We start from the raw sequence: 17,013 nt of genomic DNA on the forward strand, positions 1-17,013 counted from the left end.
GTTTCTGTGCCTTTTTTGTTTCTTTCTCTGTTTGTAGTTGCTTTCAGGGCTTTCCTGATAGCTCAGTTGGTAAAAAAAAAAAAAAAAAAAAAAATCCGCCTGTATTGCAGGAGACCCCGGTTTGATTCCTGAGTCAGGAAGATCCGCTGAAGAAGGAATAGACTATCCACTCCAGTATTCTCAGGCTTCCCTTATGATTCAGCAAGTAAAGAATCTGCCTGCAATACGAGAGACCTGGGTTCAATCCCTGAGTTAGGACGATCCTCTAGAGAAGGGAAAGGCTACCCACTCCCGTATTCTGGCCTGGATCATGTTCACAGCATTGTTCTCTAGAGAATTTCTTTAGGTACAGAATTTATTCTCATTTGTGGTACAAAGACAGTGAATATAACTTCCAAGTCTTTTTCTAAATGCATTGATTGATAATTGATTAGTTTAAACTTCTTCTTACTAAAGTTGTTTTTATATTACCCTGATTTTCAGTGGAAGATTTTCTTTTCAGAGGTGTCCAAATATCGAGTTCCCCTTCTATGTAGATGCTTAAGTGAAAGATGTCCAGTCGTATCTGACTCTTTGCGACCCCATGGACTATACTGTGGGTTGCTTGCAAGGTAGCAGAGTAGAAGGAGTACACTCATCTTCACCTGTGAGAACTCCAAAATTGTAACTTGCTGCTGAACAACCGTCAATGGAGAATGTTGGATCCCACCAAACAAGATACCCCACATCCAGGGGCAAAGGAGAAGCCCCAGCAAGATGGTAGGGGGAGCGAAATGACGTTCAGAATCAAACACTGTGCCTGCCAGAGATGCACGGAGGGCTCAAACAAACCTTTGTGTGAACCAGGAAGCCCCACAGAGACTGAGCCAGACCTGCCTTTGAATGTTTGTGTGTCTCCTTTGGATGTATGGGTCAGCAGTAGCCTGTCGCATCCACAGGGACTCTGGATGCAGCAGACCTGGGTATAGAATAAGCCCTCTTGGAGGAGGTCTCCATTAACTACACCACAGAGCCACCAGAACTTACACAGGACTAGGAAACAAACACTTGGCGAGCACAAACAGAACTGTGTGTGCACCAGGACCCAGGAGAAAGGAGCAGTGACCCCACAAGAGACTGCACCAGACTTGCCTGTGAGTGTCCAGGAGTCTCCAGTGGAGGCGTGGGTAGGTAGTGACCTGCTGCAGGGTTGGGGGCAGTAAGTGTAGCAGTACATGCCTGGGATCTTTTGAAGGAGATCACCATCATCTTCATTACCTCCACCATAGTTTGGTCTCAGGTAAATAGCAGGGAGGGAACACAGCTCCACCCTTCAACAGAAAATTGGATTAAAGATTTACTGAGAATGGCCCAGCCCATCAGAACAAGACCCAGTTTTCCCCCTAGTCAGTTTCTCCCATCAGGAAGCTTCCATATGCCTCTTATCCTTAACCATCAAAGGGCAGACAAAATGAAAACCACAATCACAGAAAACTAATCAAACTGATCACATTGACCACAGCCTTGTCTAACTCAATAAAACTATGAGCCATGCCATGTAGGACCACCCAAGTTGGACAGGTCATGGTGGAGAGTTCTGACAAAACAAAACATGGTCCACTGGAGAAGGGAATGACAAACCACTTCAGTATTCTTGCCTTGAGAACCCCATGAACAATATGAAAAGGCAAAAATATAGGACACTGAAAGATGAACTCCCCAGGTCGGTAGAGGCCCAATATGCTACTAGAGAACAGTGAAGAAATAACTCCAGAAAGAATGAAAGGATGGAGCCAAAAAAGAACAACCACCATCTGTGGATGTGACTGGTGATGGAAGTAAAATTCGATGCAGTAAAGAACAATATTGCCTCCTCAGACAATATTAGGTCAATGAAACAAGGTAAATTGGAAGTAGTCAAACAGGAGATGGCAAGAGTGTATATTGACGTTTTAGGAATCAGTGAACTAAACTGGACTAGAATGGGTGAATTTAACTCAGATGACCATTACACCTACTACTGTGGGCAAGAATCCCTTAGAAGAAATGGAGTAGCTCTCATGGTCAACAAAAGATTCTGAAATGCAGTACTTGGATGCAGTCTCAAAAATGACAGAATGATCTGTTTGTTTCCAAGGCAAACCATTCAATATCACAGTAATTCATGTCCATGCCCCAACCAGTAATGCTGAAGAAGCTGAAGTTGAATAGTTCTATGAAGACCTACAATACCTTCTAGAACTAACACACAAAAAAGATGTCTTTTCATTATAGGTCACTTGAATGCAAAAGTAGGAAGTAAAGAGATACCTGGTGCAACAGGCAAATTTGACTTTGGAGTGCAAAATGAAGCAGGTCAAAGGCTAGCAGAGTTTTGCCAAGAGAATGCACTGGTCATTGCAAACACCATTTTCCAACAACACAAGAAAAGACTCTACACATAAACATCACCAGATGGTCAATACTGAAATCAGATTGATTATATTCTTTGCAGCTGAAGATGGAGAAGTTCTATACCATCAGCAAAAACAAGACCAGGAGCTGACTATGGCTCAGATCATGAACTCCTTATTGCAAAATGCAGACTTAAATTGAAGAAAGTAAGGAAAACCACTAGACCATTCAGGTATGACCTAAATCAAATCCCTTATGATTATACAGTGTAAGTGACAAATAGATTCAAGGGATTAGATCTGATAGAGTGCCTGAAAAACTATGGAGAGAGGTTCCTGACTTTGTACAGGAGGTGACCAATATTATCCCAAAGAAAAAGAAATGCAGAAAGTCAAATTGGTTGTCTGAGGAGGCCTTATAAATAGCTGAGAAAAGAAGAGAAGTAAAAGAAAAAGGAGAAAAGGAAAGACATACCCATTTGAATGCAAAGTTCCAAAGAATAGCTAGGAGATAAGAAAGCCTTCCTCAGTGGTCAGTGCAAAGAAATAGAGGAAAACAGTAGAATGGGAAAGACTGGAGATCTCTTCAAGAAAATTAGAGATACCAGGGGAATATTTCATGCAAAGATGGACACAATAAAGGACATTATCTACACAATAATGGTGTAGATCTAACAGAAGCAGAAGAGATTAAGAAGAGGTGGCAAGAATACAAAGAAGAACTAAATGAAAAAGATATTCATGACCCAGATAACCACAAAGGTATGATCACTCACCTATAGCCAGACATCCTGGAATGCAGAGTCAAGTGGGCTTTAGGAAGCATCACTACGAACAAAGCTAATGGAGGTGATGGAATTCCAGTTGAACTATTTCAAATCCTAAAAGATGATGTTGTGAAAGTGCTGCACTCAATATACCAGCAAATTTGGAAAACTCAGCAGTGACCATGGGACTGGAAAAGCTCAGTTTTCATTCCAAAGCCAAAGAAAGGCAATGCCAAAGAATGCTCAATCTACCTCACAATTGCACTCATCTCACACTCTAGCAAAGGAATGCTCAAAATTCTCCAAACCAGGCTTCAACAGTACATGAACCAAGAACTTCCAGATGTTCAAGCTGAATTTGTAAAAGGTAGAAGAACCAAAGATCAAATTGCCAACATTCATTGGATTATTGAGAAAGCAAGAGAGTTCCAGAAAAACGTCTACTTCTGCTTTATTGACTATACCAAAGCTGTTTACTTGTGGCTCACAGCACACTGTGGAAAATTCTTCAAGAGAAGGAAACACCAGACCTTATCTGCTTCCTGAGAAATCTGTATGCAGGTCAAGAAGTAAAAGTTAAAACTGGACATGGAAGAACAGACTGGTTGCTAATCAGGAAGAGGGTACATCAAGGCTGTATATTGTCAGCCTGTTTATTTAACTTCTATGCAGAGTACATCATGCAAAATGCCAGGTGGGATGAAGCACAAGCTGGAATCAAGATAGCCAGGAGAAATATCAATAACCTCAGATAATCAGATAACACCACCCTTATGGCACAAAGTGAAGAAGAACTAAAGAGCCTCTTGATGAAAGTGAGAAAAGAGATTGAAAAAGTTGGCTTAAAACTCAACATTCAGAAAACTAAGATCTTGGAATCTGGTCCCACCACTTCATGACAAATAGATGGAGAAACAATGGAAACAGTGAGAGACTTTTTTTTTTTTTTTTTTTTTGGACTTCCAAATCACTGCAGATGGTGACTGCAGCCATGAAATTAAAAGACACTTGCTTCTTGAAAGAAAAGCTATGATCAATCTAGATAGCATATTTAAAAGCAGAGACATTACTTTGCCAATAAATGTCTGTCTAGTTAAATCTGTGGTTTTTCCAGTAGTCAAGTATGGATGTGAGATTTGGAACATAAAGAAAGCTGAGTGTCAAAGCACTGATGCTTTTGAACTGTGGTGTTGCAGAAGACTCTTGAGAGTCCCTTGGACTGCAGGAGATCCACCCTGTCAATCCTAAAGGAAATCTGTCCTGAATATTCATTGGAAGGTTTGATACTGAAATTCCAATACTTTGGCCACCTGATGTGAAGAACTGACTCATTTGGAAAGATACAAATATTCTAATGAATATTCAGCATTGAATATATTTTGAATTAATGCAGAATTTAATATTAAATCAATAGTGTATTGCCCTTAAACCATTTATTAAATCATTTACTAACTTATTGAGATGCTAAGTTCATCATACACACACACACACAAATAGCCAGAGCAAATGCAATTTGGGATATGGAAATTATGGTGGGCCATAGGCAAATCCAAAGAACAAAAAAAGGGAAATTTTTTTTTTTTCAGGAAAAGGGGTTGTTGAAAGGGGCTTTAATAACTGACAAAGGATTAATATCCAGAATATTATATATCCCATACAACTCAATAAAATACTCCTCGTCTTTGAGGAAGAGGCAAGAAGGCAAGATGGAAAGCTTAGGAAATTCTTCCTTCCGACCAACGGATGAAAAACAAGTGTGTGAGTGGAAGTTATTAGGTCTTTTCTGCTAATATGTCCAGCAGCCTCCACATTTCTAATGAACAACCATACTGCTGCTTCTGCTGCTGCTAAGTTGCTTCAGTCGCGTCTGACTCTGTGCAACCCCATATACGGCAGCCCACCAGGCTCCCCCGTTCTTGGGATTCTCCAGGCAAGAACACTGGAGTGGGTTGCCATTTCCTTCTCCAGGAACCACCACATTAAGGAGCCTCAAATAGGAGACTGACACATTCTCCTGGACTATTACATGGTTCACGTTTTGGCAAGAGAGCCTCAAGGTCTGTTTTCCCCTTGGGTCACAGGAAGGGAAGGCAGGACCTGTTTTAGGAGTGAAGCAGTAATTACTCCCTAGGGTGCTGAGTAGTGAAGTCATCAAATGAGGAATATACGCTAGTGCTGATAGTCAGAAAAATGCCTATTAATAATACTAACACAGGTTATAGCTGGGTTAGGGCTATTCAGTTGGAGCACAATGGATATTGTTCTTGGGAGTGTGGGGGTGAGTCTTGTTACTGGTTTAAACAATTTTGAGAGAATGGGAGGAAGATCTGTATGGGAATATGGGAATGGCTGTTTGCAGCAAATTATCTGGACATTTTCTTAAGGCCATGATAAAAAAACAGGACAAGTGCATTCCACTGCAGCCCAGGACTCACATTTTGGAGAACATGAAGCTCTTTCATATTTATGACTTGGGCTTCCTTATTTAATAAGTAGATTACAGAATATAACTCTACTGGATCCTAGATAATAGCTACTTGTGCTTTTTATCTTATGTTCAATTCAGAAATGTGGATTTTTAAAAAAACTATGGTCTTTGTATACATGATAGATAAGGATTGGGGAGTGGTTATAGGGGAAGCTGCTGAATGGGTAGACAAGAGAATGCTGAGGTTTGGAGAAAAGAAAACATTAGTGATATGATATTGCAGAAGGTTTATAGGAGGTATCTGTAATATTGATCTTCAGAAAGAAGGAAATACTTAATAAGGGCTTCTTATGTGTAATTCTGGGCAAAATTTTACTTTTTCTGTTCATTAATTCTCATAATATTTCAAATTTCAAAGATTTGGGAAACTTTACTTATTTCTTTAAAAAATGCTGAAATATGAACAATATTTCTGCCTTTTTACTTCATATCCAGTGCAACATAAATTTTACAGTATTTTACAATATAAATTTTATTCCAGCTTCTTTGCTCATTTAATATTTTTACCAGCTGCTTGACAAATATATATGAATCGACTGTGATGATTCATTCATATCTTAATTTGCTTAATCATTTATTCTCCCACATATATTTTGAATATTTGATATTTACTAGAAACTCTGATGCTGATGGGTTAGAGGGATGCGTGTGAATACATGTTTCCTGGCACATAAACTTTGTCACCTGAACAGCAACATGGTGTCTGCTTTCTAAGAACTTGATTTTTCCTGAGCAAGTGAGGTCACTATCTATAATTATCTAAAATGTGAGAAGTTCTAGAATATATATTTAATAAGGGCTGGAATCGTTTTATTCACTGATGTATTCCAAATATCTAATAGAGTGACTGTGACTTACTGTATACTCAATAAATATTTGTTAAATTGAAAGAAGTGCTATGGTAATGAAACTTGAAGAGATGTTTTCCTTTTTCCTGAGAGTTCAGAGGATCTGCCCAAAACTAAAAAAGTCATTGATGTGATACAGCATGGCTCACTGCATACTCAGTGTCCACATGATTAAAAATATTGGGATAGAATCTGGGAGATGGAAGAGACAAATTTGGAATGTAGTGAGAACTGAATTTATCAATAGTCCTTCCCCCCATCTTTGCCAAGGATTGGAACATATCATTATAAAGTTTTGGGTAAAAGGTACTTGGTAACATATTTAATTTCTCTTCATTCACCACTTCTTCCCAGCTGAGCTGTTTCAATACTCACTTTCCCTGTTTACTCTCATGTTCCTGCCACCCTGTCCAAGATTTCTCTCTGTCTGTAATGCCTTGCTTTCCATACTCAGGACCCTATATTCTTGCTGCCCAAGTAACTCTTGAAGAAGTTCAGTTCCAGTTGGTGTCCTCAGGTCAAAAGCGGTGGAAGTAAAAAGCTATAGGTTCTTGTCTTGAATGATTTTTTCCCCCTAATTTCCCTCATTGGGTCCTTTTATGAGAGAGGAAAGGCAAATTATATTGAAAGTAAAGAGTATGATGATATACATTTTTCATTTTCAGAAACACTGATTCTCTTCAGATTTCTCTTCTGCCTCTAGAGAAAAATCAGGCCTGTAAAAAGCACCAGATATGGAAAGAAAGGGGCCTGAAAAGGTTAAAAAAAATAATAATAACAACTTTGTTTTCCAACAAAGCTCTCAGCCCCTTGTGTTGTGTATTCTATGCTCATGGTTTGCCCTGTAAGGTTTTAATTCCCACCTATCATGCAAGTGCACATGTACACACACAGCCTAAAACAGAAGATTCGCTCTAAAGAAAGGTCACTCATTCATTGTATACTTTCATTCATTTCTCTCATCTATACTGTTGGTTATTAAAACTACTGGTGTTGACCGTTAACTTGATTCTGTAACCTCAGAGATGGGATAAGCATAAAGTTTCAAAATCACTGTCTTTGAACAGCTGATTCATTTAGTGAGGAAATAACCCAGAAAAATAAACAAAACCCCCCAGACAGCAACAACAAAAAAGCGATAGTCAAAGAAAATCACACCATTAGTAGCATGCTTCTTATGTAGTACATGATATTTTAAGCACTTTCAACATACTTTCCACATACTTATTTACACATACATTTAATTCTCACATTTGCCATTTTTCAGATGAAGAAACATCAAATTCTATTTTTGATAGATTTCAAACAGAATTATTGAAGAAAAATAAATGAATATATTCAAGGGCCTTGATACATTTTGACCAACTTCTTTCCATAAAATTAAAGCTTATTTTTAAACATATTAGCATTAGCACTTTTACTAATCATATAATCCACATCACTATTGATACTTTGGTGAGTATCAATGATCTTTCAGTTTAACTTGCACTGAAAATAATGTAAAACTAATTTTTATATATTCGATACATGTTATTTCTTTTTCATAAAACATATACTAAATCCATTTTCTATGCCAGAAGTTTATTTTCTCCATCAGTTTGTAATACATTTTTGTTAATATTAATATTTTGAAATGATTTTGGTAATTTTTAATTTATTATTTGTTTTCTGATATTTCTGATTGTGCTTTTGTTGACAATGTGTTTTATTTTATACAGTCAAATTTTTGGTTATTTACTGCTCTCTGATATACTGTTTTTAGTTTTGAGCTTAATTTTTCCATTTTTTCCAATCAAATAATACTTTTTTTCTAATCTTTTAAATTTTTTTGCTTTTTTTTTTTCTTGAAATAGCCACAAGAAATTTTTGAAAATTGTATGAGTTGGACACTTACACAATATTTTTTCTATTTATTAAGGAAGTAAAGGGAAAGGGAAAAGAAAATGAAAGTTTGTAGGAGCAGTTCTGGTTACTTAAGAATATAGTTATCATGTTTATAAATACAGACAGTGAGTCTTTTGGTGTCATTGGTTTGAATCAGCTGGAGAATGTTTTCTTATTTTTCATGAATGTCTGTATTGTGATTGTTCAAAGGAGAGAGCATGTTAAATAGTCATAATTCACAATCTAACTCATTCCCTCTGTACTGAATGCAGTAGAACCTCTATCCCACTCATCTATTGCAAGTATACAGTCATCTTTTCTGTATTTTTTTAACTGTATATTTATTGTGGTTTGGAGATAAAATTGAACATGGTAATTTACTATCATGGAAAAATTTAAGTTGCTAAAAATGTAAAAAAATTATGTTTAAAATTACTTAACAAGATTTTTTTTTTAAGATCTGTAATGTGTTTCAGAAACACTGAAACATCCCAGAGAAGGACTCATATAATGAAAATTAAATGGATCCTAATGTTCCAAAGGCTTCCATTTAGTAATTAAAATAAATATACTTATAAAAATTAAATCACCAATATATCAGTTTCCTTTAAAATAGTGTCTTAAAAATAGCTTAATATACCATGAAATTCACCTATTATATTTGTACAAATCAGTAGAGTTGTGTGGTCATCACCACAATAAAGTTTTAGGACATTTTCATCATCCCAAAAGATAACCTCTTATCTGTTTGCAGCCAAATTCCATCCTGTCCCCATCCCAAGGTTACAACTAATTTTCTTTCTGCTGATATATATTTTCCTTTCCTACACATTTCATACACATAGAATTTCCAATGTGTAGTCTTTCGTACTTGACTCCCACCTCATGCGAAGAGTTGACTCACTGGAAAAGACTCTGATGCTGGGAGGGACTTGGGGTGGGAGGAGAAGGGGATGACAGAGAATGAGATGGCTGGATGGCATCACTGACTTGATGAACATGAGTTTGAGTGAACTCTGGGAGTTGGTGATAGACATACTGGCATGCTGTTATTCATGGGGTTGCAAAGAGTCAGACATGACTGAGCAACTGAACTGAACTGAACTATCATTTAGCGTAATATTTTTGAAGATATTTATGCTGTGGAATGCACCAGAGTTCTTCCTTTTATTACTGAATATAATAATCAATTTTATGGGTATATCAGATTTTGTCTGCCCATAAATTTATTTCTTCGTATATTGGGATGCAGTAAATTGAATAGTTTTCTCCTTTTGGCTATTATCAATAATGCTACTAAGAACACTCACAAAAAAATATTTATGTGGTTAGTATTGACTTCCTTCTGTTGTATTCCTGAGAATAAAATTGCTATGTCATTAGCTAAGTTTATATTTATCACTAGAAGAAACTGTGAAAATCTTTTCAAAAGTGACTGCATAATATTACACTTCCATCAGCAAAATGTGAAGGTTCCAGCCTCTCTGCCCCCTTACCAGCACCTCTTAGTATCTATCGCTTTCATTACAGTCATCCTAGTGCATATGAACAGTAATCACTTTTGTGGCTTTAATTTGCAGTTCTCTAATGGCGAGTGATGCTGAATGTATCTTTGTATACCTCCTAGCCACTGATACTGGAGAAGGCAATGGCAAGACACTCCAGTACTCTTGCCTAGAAAATCCCATGGATGGAGCAGCCTGGTAGGGGTCGCTAAGGGTCGGACACAACTGAACGAATTCACTTTCACTTTTACTTTTCACTTTCACACATTGGAGAAGGAAATGGCAACCCACTCCAGTGTTCTTGCCTGGAGAATCCCAGGGACGGGGGAGCCTGGTGGGCTTCCGTCTATGGGGTCACACAGAGTCGGACACGACTGAAGTGACATAGCAGCAGCAGCCACTGATACACTTTGATGAAATGTCTACTTAAAGAGTTTGCCCATTTTTAAACTGCATCTTTCTCTTATTTTAATTGTAAGAGTTATATGTATATCCTGGATTCAAATCCCTTATCAGATACATGTTTTGTGAATGCATTTTTTCTGTACGATGTTTTCTTCATTTTCACAATGGTACCCTTTAAAGTGTACATTTGTGAGCTCTCAGTTCTAACCATTATCTATATGTGTATCTATATGCCAGTACCATGCTTTCTTGATTACTCCATCATTAGGGTAAAGTTTGCAGTCAGAAAGTATAAATTTTCTATCTTTGCCGTTCATTTTCACAATTATTTTGGTTATTCTAGTTCCTTTCCATATTTATTTTGTGATTTCTTTGTCAATTTTTTAAAGTCTGTAATGAATATATGGATCACCGTTCTCATAATTATCTCATAATGTCGAATTTTCTAATCCATGAACATGGTTTTCTTTTCATTTATTTGGATCTTTAATTTTTCTCAGCAATGTTTGATGCTTTTCTGTGTATAGATGTTGCTCCTCTTTTGTTAAATTTGATGCTAGTTTTATGCCATTAAAAAGGATTTACTTTCTTTGTTTCATATTTGCAGTTTGTAAGGTGTATAATGTAAGTTTGTAATCAACTTGTAGGAGGAAGAATAATGTCCTTTCAAAGATGTCCATGTATCAATCCCAGAAACATGCAAATCAGTTCAGTTCAGTTCAGTTCAGTCGCTCAGTCGTGTCCGACTCTCCGCGACCCCATGAATCACAGCACGCTAGGCCTCCCTGTCCATCACCAACTCCCGGAGTTCACTGAAACTCATGTCCACAGAGTCGGTGATGCCATCCAGCCATCTCATTCTCTGTTGTCTCCTTCCCCTCCCGCCCCCAACCATTCCCAGCATCAGAGTCTTTTCCAGTGAGTCAACTCGTCGCATGAGGTGGCCAAAGTATTGCAGTATCAGCTTTAGCATCAGTCCTTCCAATGAACACCCAGGATTGATCTTTAGAATGGACTGGTTGGATCTCCTTGCAGTATAAGGGACTCTCAAGAGTCTTCTCCAACACCACAGTTCAAAAGCATCAATTCTCCAGCGATCAGCTTTCTTCACAGTCCAACTCTCACATCCATACATGACCACAGGAAAAAACATAGCCTTGACTAGACGGACCTTTGTTGGCAAAGTAATGTCTCTGCTTTTTAATATACTATCAAGGTTGGTCATAACTTTCCTTCCAAGGAGCAAGCGTCTTTTAATTTCATGGCTGCAATCAGCATCTGCAGTGATTTTGGAGCCCCCCCACCAAAAAAAATAAAGTCTGACACTGTTTCCACTGTTTTTCCACCTATTTCCCATGAAGTGATGAGGCCAGATGCCATGATCTTTGTTTTCTGAATGTTGAGCTTCAAGCCAACCTTTTCACTCTCCTCTTTCACTTTCATCAAGAGGCTTTTGAGTTCCTCTTCACTTTCTGCCATAAGGGTGGTGTCATCTGCATATCTGAGGTTATTGATATTTCTCCCAGCAATCTTGATTCCAGCTTGTGCTTCTTCCAGCCCAGCGTTCCTCATGATGTACTCTGCATAGAAGTTCAATAAGCAAGGTGACAATATACAGCCTTGACGCACTCCTTTTCCTATTTGGAACCAGTCTGTTGGTCCATGGACAGTTCTGACTGTTGCTTCCTGATCTGCATACAGGTTTCTCAGGAGGCAAGTCAGGTGGTCTGGTATTCCCATCTTTTTCAGAATTTTCCACAGTTTGTTGTGATCCACACAGTCAAAGGCTTTGGCATAGTCAATGAAGCAGAAATAGATGTTTTTCTGGAACTCTCTTCCTTTCTCCATGATCCAGCGGATGTTGGCAATTTGATCTCTGGTGCCTCTGCCTTTTCTAAAACCTGCTTGAACATCTGGGAGTTCACGGTTCACATATTTCTGAAACCTGGCTTGGAGAATTTTGAGCATGACTTTACTAGCGTGTGAGATGAGTGCAATTGTGCGGTCGTTTGAGCATTCTTTGGCATTCCCTTTCTTTGGGATTGGAATGAAGACTGACCTTTTCCAGTCCTGTGGCCACCGCTGAGTTTTCCAAATTTTCTGGCATATTGAGTGCAGCACTTTCACAGCACCATCTTTCAGGATTTGAAATAGCTCAACTGGAATTCCATCACCTCCACTAGCTTTGTTCGTAGTGATGCTTTCTAAGGCCCACTTGACTTCACATTCCAAGATGTCTGGCTCTAGGTCACTGATCACGTTATCATGACTATCTTGGTCGTGAAGACCTTTTTCATACAGTTCTTCTGTGTATTCTTGCCACCTCTTCTTAATATCTTCTGCTTCTGTTAGGTCCATACCATTTCTGTCCTTTATCGAGCCCATCTTTGCATGAAATGTTCCCTTGGAATCTCTAATTTTCTTGAAGAGATCTCTTGTTTTTCCTATTCTGTTGTTTTCCTCTATTTCTTTGCATTGATCCCTGAGGAAGGCTTTCTTATCTCTCCTTGCTATTCTTTGGAACTCTGCATTCAGATGCTTATATCTTTCCTTTTCTCCTTTGCTTTTCACTTCTCTTCTTTTCAAAGCTGTTTGTAAGGCCTCCTCAGACAGCCATTTTCCTTTTTTGTATTTCCTTTTCTCGGGGATGGTCTTGATCCCTGTCTCCTGTACAATGTCATGAACCTCTGTCCAGAGTTCATCAGGCACTCTATCTGTCAGATCTAGTCCCTTAAATCTATTTCTCACTTCCACTGTATAATCATAAGGGATTTGATTTAGGTCATATCTGAATGGTCTAGTGGTTTTCCCTACTTTCTTCAATTTCAGTCTGAATTTGGCAATAAGGAGTTCATGATCTGAGCCACAGTCAGCTCCTGGTCTTCTTTTTGCTAACTGTATAGAGCTTCTCCATCTTTGGCTGCAAAGAATATAATCAATCTGATTTCGGTGTTGACCATCTGGTGATGTCCATGTGTAGAGTCTTCTCTTGTGTTGTTGAAAGAGGGTGTTTGCTATGACCAGTGCATTCTCTTGAGAAAACTCTATTAGCCTTTGCCCTGCTTCATTCCGTGCTTCAAGTCTAAATTTGCCTGTTACTCCAGGTGTTTCTTGACTTCCTACTTTTGCATTCCAGTCCCCTTTAATGAAAAGGACATCTTTTTTGGGTGTTAGTTCTAAAAGGTCTTGTAGGTCTTCATAGAACCGTTCAACTTCGGCTTCTTCAGCGTTACTGGTTGGGGCATAGGCCTGGATTAATGTAATATTGAATGGTTTGCCTTGGAAACGAACAGAAATCATTCTGTCATTTTTAAGATTGCATCCAAGTACTGCATTTCGGACTCTTTTGTTGACCATGATGGCTACTCCATTTCTTCTAAGGGATTCCTGCTCACAGTAGTAGATATAATGGTCATCTGAGTTAAATTCACCCATTCCAGTCCATTTTAATCCACTGATTACTGGAGTGTCTATGTTCACTCTTGCCATCTCCTGTTTGATCATTTCCAATTTGCCTTGATTCATGGACCTAACATTCCAGGTTCCTATGCAATATTGCTCTTTACAGCACCACTTCTATCACCAATAATTTAGGTTACTTGAAAAAGGAGGATTTAGGCTAGAGGTAAAATTAACATTGCTAACCCTGTGACCTTCAGCTAGAGAGATTAGCTTATATTATTTGGACTTCACCATGTAAACACAGTGTTCTTAAAAGTGAAAGACAGAATCAGAGTTGGAAAAAGAGATATATTTTTCCTGGGTTTGAAGAAGGGAGAGGAGGATAATGAACGAGAGGCTCCTAGGAACTAGAAAAGTCAAGATCTTTCCAACATTTCAAGAAAGGAATACAAGCCTACATACCCTAGATTTGTATATTTATGTACCTGAATGCATTTACTTCCCTTTTGTTTTCAGGTCTTGGCAGAAAACCTCACCATGGTCACCGAGTTCCTTTTACTGGGTTTTTCAAGTCTTGGTGACATTCAGCTTGTTCTCTTTGCGGTTTTCCTTTTTCTGTACTTAGTCATTCTCAGTGGCAATGTCACGATTGTTAGTGTCATCCGCCTGGACAAAAGCCTCCACACGCCAATGTACTTCTTCCTCGGCATTCTCTCAACATCAGAGACCTGCTATGCCTTCGTCATCCTACCCAAGATGCTCATCAATCTCTTTTCTGTGGCCAGGACAATCTCCTTCACCTGTTGTGCCATCCAAATGTTCTTCTTCCTTGGTTTTGCTATTACCAATTGCTTGTTATTGGGAGTTATGGGCTATGATCGTTATGCTGCCATCTGTCACCCTCTACATTACCCTGTCCTTATGAGTTGGCAGATGTGTGGTAAATTGGGAGCCCTCTGTGGGATTGGTGGGTTCTTGACCTCACTAACAGTAGTATATTTAGTTTTCAGCCTCCCTTTCTGTAGTGCCAACAAAGTCAACCATTACTTCTGTGACATCTCACCAGTTATTCGTCTGTCTTGCACAAATACAGATGCTCATGAACTTGTCATATTCATCTGTGGTGTTCTTGTACTCGTGGTCCCATTTTTATTCATTTGTGTTTCTTATATCTGCATCCTGAGGACTATCCTGAAGATTCCCTCTGCTGAAGGCAGACGGAAGGCCTTTTCCACCTGTGTGTCTCATCTCACTGTTGTCATTGTTCACTACGGCTGTGCATCCTATATCTACTTGAGACCAACAGCAAACTATGTGTCCAACATGGACAGGTTGGTAACAGTGACATACACTATTGTCACTCCATTATTAAACCCCATGGTATACAGTCTAAGAAACAAGGACGTTCAAGTCGCTATTAGAAAAGTGTTGGGGAAAAAAGGATCCCTAAAATTGTTTGATTGATATATTATTATATTTCAATTCTGTAATAAATATAGCTCTCTAACAAAGAATGTATTTCCATATCTTTTTAACTGAGCATTTCTGTTTTTTTGAGAATAATTGGCACATTTTCTTCTCTCAGCTTTTGTAACTCAATTGCAATATAGAAAAGTTCAGATAGAGTTAATTATGTGACACTAATGTCTATTTTTTCTTTTAGAATAAGATGTTACTTTGACGTTTATTGAGTTTAGAATGTTACTGACTGTAAAAATAGTCATTCATTTGGCCTGATCAGTGTTATGACCATAGTGAATCATTACTCATTCTAGTCCACATATTGCAACAGACAGTATTTTTGAAAGCAATATCCAAACATGAAATTAACCTCATGAATATGAGTGGGGGAAGACTTACAATTTAAGGAGTTAGTAGCATATCTAAATCCATTCACAGACCCAATTCGTTGAGAGTCTTTGCTCATGGCCAACCTTATCTAAATCATTTCACTCTATATTACCATTTAATCTTTCTACATTATACATTTGAACATTACAGTGTTCCTTTTTACCTGTTTGAGAAATTATTTATATCCTTCTGGCACAGATTTTATGTTTTGTAATTTGAAAATAGTGACAGGATAAATTAATTGGCTTTCTTGCATCTACTCATAGATATACTCATCTACTACAGAGTATGTAGACGTTAGGAAATCAAATTCTATATGTCCAGGAGTTGCAGCAATTAAATAGAAAACTCCAGAAGTAGACTTTATACTTAATGCCTTGATCAACTTTCATAAAATGTGGGTGAGTTTTGTTTGCAGTAGTCTGACACTAAAGTGATTTTTAAAAGTTTTTATCTATCCTGCTTTATGGGTTTAATTTTCTGTTATCCTTTTCAGTGTGGACCTCCTGAATGACTTTTAAATTTAACTCATCTTTTTCTTAGTGTTTCTAGACGAGAGAGAAATTGTTTTCATTTGGAGTCAAGAGTGCCTTGCTGAGTCGCTTCAGTCCTGTCTGACTCTTTGCAATCCTATGGACTGTAGCCTTCCATGTTCCTCTGTCCATGGGGTTCTCTAGGCAAGGATTCTAGAATAGGTTGCCATGCCCTCCCGCAGGGGATCTTCCCAATCCAGGAACTGAACACTTGTCTGGTCTTGCAGCTTCTGCACTGGGGGAAGATTCTTTACCATTGAGTCACCAGGGAAGCCCTGGAGACAAATGTGCTTTTTGCTTATTCTTTATGTCAAGTCAAAAATTGTGCCAAAAATTATGTCAAGTCAAAAATTGTATTAAACAGACAAGGAAGATTTTATTCAAGATTATTTTGATAATGGAGAAATACTGTAACTAAGTCTGAATTTGGCAACTCTGTCACAACCAATAGGGATAAAGTTTTCAGTGGCTGAGATGAGGTAATGGAAAAGTACTGGAGAACCTTATACCATCTGTGTTTACTACCTGATTTTATCAAAAGGAAAAATAAGCATCTCATAGCTTTAATACAAGATGCAATTTTGCGCTTGTAGCAAGGTACTCACCAATGTTGGATTCCTTTCATCCCATGCAAAATGGGATATTAAGAACAATGTCTTCCTTAATGATCATATTTCAAATGGTTGCTCCCAGGTCCTTGACAAAGACATTTCTGGTTTGTAAAATGGACTAGAGAATTTTAAAATATGTATATATTGGAAGGACAGAAAAGTAATTTACAATTGCACATTTTTTAAAGCACATGCTCTAAGAAAATGGAGATCAGGGGTCTAGAGGCAGAAAGAAGCCTCCCCGAAGTTTAATCGAGTTGAAGGCAAAGTTAGGCCTGTGCTGGTCACCTATGCTCTGGGTCCCTCTCTTGTAATACATACTGCTCTATGTACATTTTCCTGTGGGG

General features: G+C 38.2%; 1 protein-coding gene across 1 annotated transcript; it reads left to right on the top strand.

Annotated features, from left to right (window-relative positions):
- Positions 1–7,197: 7,197 nt before the first annotated feature.
- Positions 7,198–15,135, top strand: LOC129541427 (olfactory receptor 10R2). The gene is made up of 2 exons (XM_088834960.1): positions 7,198–7,233; positions 14,188–15,135. Exons 1-2 carry the CDS (start codon positions 7,210–7,212, stop codon positions 15,133–15,135), a joined length of 972 nt encoding a protein of 323 aa, XP_088691086.1. The 5' UTR covers positions 7,198–7,209.
- The last annotated feature ends 1,878 nt before the right edge of the window (positions 15,136–17,013 follow it).

Source organism: Moschus berezovskii, chromosome 4, assembly GCF_049115385.1.
Source record: "Moschus berezovskii isolate FMDL1 chromosome 4, NW_MosBer_1.0, whole genome shotgun sequence".
Classification (NCBI taxonomy): Eukaryota; Metazoa; Chordata; class Mammalia; order Artiodactyla; family Moschidae; genus Moschus; species Moschus berezovskii.

Excerpts from the sequence above, each read along its gene's own strand:
- LOC129541427 (XM_088834960.1), top strand. The coding sequence starts at position 7,210 with ATGGAAAGAAAGGGGCCTGAAAAG. Across the intron at positions 7,234-14,187 it reads AAAGAAAGGGGCCTGAAAAG|GTCTTGGCAGAAAACCTCAC; the intron begins GTTAAAAAAAAT and ends TTTTGTTTTCAG.